The sequence below is a fragment of the Branchiostoma floridae genome, chromosome 8 (assembly GCF_000003815.2).
Source record: "Branchiostoma floridae strain S238N-H82 chromosome 8, Bfl_VNyyK, whole genome shotgun sequence".
Taxonomy (NCBI): domain Eukaryota; kingdom Metazoa; phylum Chordata; class Leptocardii; order Amphioxiformes; family Branchiostomatidae; genus Branchiostoma; species Branchiostoma floridae.
In genome coordinates, this window is record NC_049986.1 from 18,319,071 (window position 1) to 18,324,011 (window position 4,941).

Genomic DNA, 4,941 nt, shown 5'->3' on the forward strand with positions numbered 1-4,941 from the left:
TATATATATATATATAATGAAAAGATACATGTACATGTACATATAAATGTACTGTACATTTACATGTACATGTATATACCTACATGCTACTACATACTGAAATGCCAGTAGAAGCACTGGAGGGTATGTGGCATATAAAACCTATGTATAAAAGTCAGTCATAACTACATTGTACATTAATGCAACTACAATGTAATACAAAATTTAAATAAAATATTGGTAAAACTACAAACATGTACAGTCACCTATTGCACCATATTTTAAGATCAAGTGTAGAGAACAGTGCAATAAAACCTAACTTATTGCACAGTGAATGCAAAGTGTTCCACAAGCGAACAAGAAATATGTTCATCTTTGTCAAAAGTCATTGGGTCTCGGATTAAAATGTTATTTTTCATTTTGTCGTTATTGACTTGTTTTTAGTGACTTTCATGGTCAACTGCTAAAATTTCATCATTGCAAAGAATTGATTACTAACATCTGAGACAGGGATGTTTGTTCCCACCATTAAAATCAAATGCTGTTATCTAATCTTTTTTCTCCAAACTGCTAAAATTATCGACCCTAATATCAAATGGATTCATGGAAAATGGACTAGGTTTCTATTGGTGCTGACGTTCTGTACATTCTGGAAACTTTCACAATTCTTAATAGTAACCTAAAGTACAAAATATCAGGAACGATATTGAGGCAACCGTTGCCACTCTGAATAAATATATTATATCAGTCTTGTACAAATACATCAATTTATACAACGTGCACTTCTGACTGAGGTTTTGAAATGTTTAAGGCTGTGTGTTTTCACTGGAAGTTGACTTGTTTTCACTTGAAGTTCCAAGAAAAGACTTCCTCAGAAGTTCTTAAACTACTCAGAATGTTCAGCCATGTACTTCCTAAACCTTTCCGCATACACATTGGGTGGAACGGTAGAAAAGGATTGCCCGGGGAACCGAATCTTCTTCCACAAGTTCTCGAGCTTCTTCTTCAGACTGTAGGTTACGAAGAAGTCGATGATACCCAAGAAGTATCTGTACTCCTCCCCATCCACGATGTGTAAGTTGTTGGGTGTGTTGAGAAGAAGTCTTCTGTTGTGACCAGGAATGTTTGGGCCCAACGTTGGGTCGGACTGAGGTTCGTCCGAGTCCACCATACCGGGAAGGGAACCCATGACACCGTTTACCGGAAGTGTCGCCGCAGAGTGACTGATTTCCTCATGCAGGGCGCCGCCGGTAGATTTTGTATGGTTGGCAGACTTTTCAGGACTACCATGGTGAAGGGATCTACATGAGAAAAGTATATTGAATCAGATGTTGATATTAAAATATATAAAAAAAATAATTTTTGAATTTCAAAAATACAGTGCCTTTGCAAAAGGCCATTGGAGTTTGTTGTAGGCACATTGGAGTTTGTTGTAGCATGTGTTGTCGAAATCAACTAGTACCTCAAGAGTACCTGACTGGTAACACTCTCCAAGCAGAGGTTAGGCTCCAAGAAAAATGAAAAAATAGAAAGCCCGATAAAAACGACTAAAAAAAAACGTTTAAAAAAACAGCCGGAGCCTAACCTCTGCTTGGAGAGTAGCGACTGGTAAGAATGATGATGATGGTAAGAAGTTAGTACTTGCACAAAGCTGTGTGGCCCAGGGGTACAGAAACGGAGATGGGCTCCATTCATTGCACCATTTGTTGTAGGGAACTTAACTGTAAAAACTTACTTAGCAACTCTCTGGACTAGGCTGGCAAGATCTTGGCTGTTTTTCTCGTCGCTGTGCAGCTCTGTGATCCCCAGCAGTAAGCTGTAGTCCAGAACACCGAGCTCCTCCAGCAGTTCTGTGTCAGCCTGCACCTGCTGCAGGAACCATGCCCTGTTGCCACCTGTGACACAGAACACTGGTGTGAGACCTCGCAGAATGCCTGTTTGACACCAACCAATTTAATTGCCCCAAAGATGATGACAAGCAAGATTAAGCAACCAGTAACAGAATGTCTACATGGTGCAAAAAGAAAGCTTTTCAAAACCATGGACAGTGTCTTGGTCTGATTAAGAGCATTCCATAGTTTTTGTACAGATTGTAATATAATGTTACACTGTGTCATGTACTTTTTCAAAGAGTTTGTAGATATTACTGAACTACAATACACAAGGTTATTAGGTTATGTAATGTTAAAGTCCATACCTAGGTTGATCTTCTTGTCCCCAAAGTTGTTGTCTTTTAAGACTGTAATGATCTGACTGCCTTCCTTTTCTGGCTGTAATAAAGATATATAAAGTATTTCCATCAATACTGCAGACATGTGGCGAGTACCAATCCAAGAAGTTCATATGAAGCAGTACATTTCAGTATCATAAGGAAAGGTCAAGAGCAGGAAACGATCACTAAAAAAATGTCAGATTCATAACTATGTACAATGTACCCTCAGGAAAATATTCTGATCAGTCTACTTGACTCAGTGCCAAAATAGCACTCAAAGACTTGACTGTACATGTCATAAAAGCACTATAATGACAATATGCCTCAGTTTATGGAATCAAAGCTGCTCTCTTTGGCATACAATGAATGCAATCAATCTTATTTCATATTAGATCATATGGAAGGTTTTACACTGTTACAAGTAGGGCTATCATAATAGTGAGAAGGAATAAACTTTAAGGTATTTACCAGAACATATCTGCTAGCTTGACAGGCCTTGATGTCATACCTGAAGGGAGGACAGATCAAATTATGTCATTAAATCATTAATTGAAGTTGTATCAAACGGTTTCAATTTTTCATACTAATCATGTAGAAACTTATTACATTGGAAGTATTACCAATAAAAATACTGTGACTTTGGAAATAAGGTGCTGTCACAATGGTATACGACCTTGTCACAACAGACTTTACTATAATCAGTCTCTTTCTTAAGCCAACTGGTTTGTTAATGACACCATAATGCATTAGCCTTGTCAAGAAGGCAAAAATACATAATAACATAAACTACGTTCATCGTTGAAGAGGTTCATCAAGGGGAGAGGGGGCAGATGATCTACGCAGCCTGACCTAGTCTCGTGTTCTCTCGCGAGATCGAGACTAGGTCATTCTCCGTGATCAAGATGTGCTGTGAGACATAAAAAATTTGGAGGTATGTACCTTACCTTTAAAAACAGTCATTGCTCGAAGAAAATTTGGAGTAACCATAAACTATGTTATAATTGTATGCAAACTTCTTCCTACCGTTCCCGTATTCTCTCGTCTGGGTAGAAGATGCTCTGCATGACAATGAAGTAGAGCTGGAAGGAACAGAACCTTTGTTAAGCTTCATCCATCACCTAACACAAACATGCAGAATTAAGTGGGCACCTCATTGGACTGCACCAAATTGTTCCATTTTTTTTTTTGTTCACAAATTTAAAAAATAGCTGCATTTTGCTACGTTGGTGCAGCCCAATAGATACCTGCTTTACTCTACAATAGTCTCTAATACATTGTAGATGAAGAGGACACAGACATTAAACTCCTAATCACCTAACACAAACATGCAGTCTTAAGTAACTGACCGGACTACGCCAAAATGTTCCAGTTTTTTTTCAGACACAAATGTGAAAAATAGCTGCATTTTCCTAAATTGGTGCGGCCTAATAGATACCTGCTTTACTCTACTATAGTCTCCAATACAATGTAGATGAAGAGGACACAGACATTAAACTCCTAAATCACCTAACACAAACATGCAGACTAAAGAGGGTGCATCACTGGACTAGGCCAAATTGTGCCATTTTGCAACAGTAAATTGGCCCAAACTGGCGCAATTTGTTGCCTGAAACTCTGAAAAATTGTTTTTTAATACAGTGGTAACACTGCTTTTTCCAATAACCTGTTTATCTGGGATTCATACGCACGTCAGTGTGATCGCAAGGGAGAATGTGGCACAAATTTGAAAAGTAGCCATACCACGTTTCCTAGCACAATTTGGTGAAGCCTGCTTTAGTCTATAGATGAAGAAGACCCAGTGCTTCCTTCATACATTTGCCCAAGGGGTATCATTAAGACAAGATGGATTACATTTCCCACAAAGTCTTGGCTAAGTCCATGACTAATGGAATATTGTAGAAAATAAATGCTGCTGAAATCCTTGTGCGTGTGTGGTGATTACATTATTTTGCAGTCTGGCAAAGAAAATGATGAGACACTGACCGATGAATCCAATAATAATTCTATTGAGTCAGACAGTGATTTCCCTTACGTAGGCAGCATACAACCCTTTGGGACTAAAATCTTTTACAGTGACGTCATTCTGAGATTAATTCTATTTGTCACGATATCAGTGACGACATGTCACATCTAGTGACGACATTGTGTATGTCATTGAACCACAAAAATTCCCCTTTATCGTGATTCAATTATAGCTCAGTAGGGAATAGAGCTCTTGCTGATGAGTTCAATAAACATGTACTAAATTTGTTCAGTTCACGAGGGAATAAAGCTCTTAGCAATGACCTTCCAAACTAATGGGGCATTTACGTGCCAAGACCTGTACAATAAATCACTAGCTAGGGAATTAGCTAAATTTAGCATCCATACTATCACATGTCTTACATAATAAATTTTATGATTTCTTCAAAGGGAAACATCTAAGACTTGTTTTTGCTGGTGTACGTGTTTCTTTCTACTTCTTCTGTCAAACCAAGCAGATGTAGGGTAGCCCCCTTTTTGTTTTACTTGCACACAATACTATAGGGCGAGCTTAATGGTATATTATCATATAGCCAGGCGCCGCGGACCAATCAGAAGGCCCCGTTCCACGTTGGTTATGACGCCGTAACACGTAGATTCAGGCTAGGCAGGTGGGCATCGCTCGCCTGACCGGCCGGAATGCCGCGACGCGGGCCCAGGGGTCAGTTGGAATCTACGTCGATCACAGTGTAGAGTCTACTTCCGCAAGATATCGTATTAGCTGCTAC

General features: G+C 39.0%; 1 protein-coding gene across 1 annotated transcript in view; it reads right to left on the reverse strand.

The window, feature by feature from the left end:
• Positions 1-370: 370 nt before the first annotated feature.
• Positions 371-4,941, reverse strand: part of LOC118421378 (phosphatidylinositol 4-phosphate 5-kinase-like protein 1) — a gene marked incomplete in the record, with an annotated part of 19,874 nt that continues 15,303 nt past the window's right edge. Inside the window, 5 exon segments of the mRNA XM_035828641.1 lie at positions 371-1,280; positions 1,715-1,874; positions 2,177-2,249; positions 2,660-2,699; positions 3,215-3,270. Coding sequence (XP_035684534.1) covers positions 866-1,280; positions 1,715-1,874; positions 2,177-2,249; positions 2,660-2,699; positions 3,215-3,270 — 744 coding nt within the window.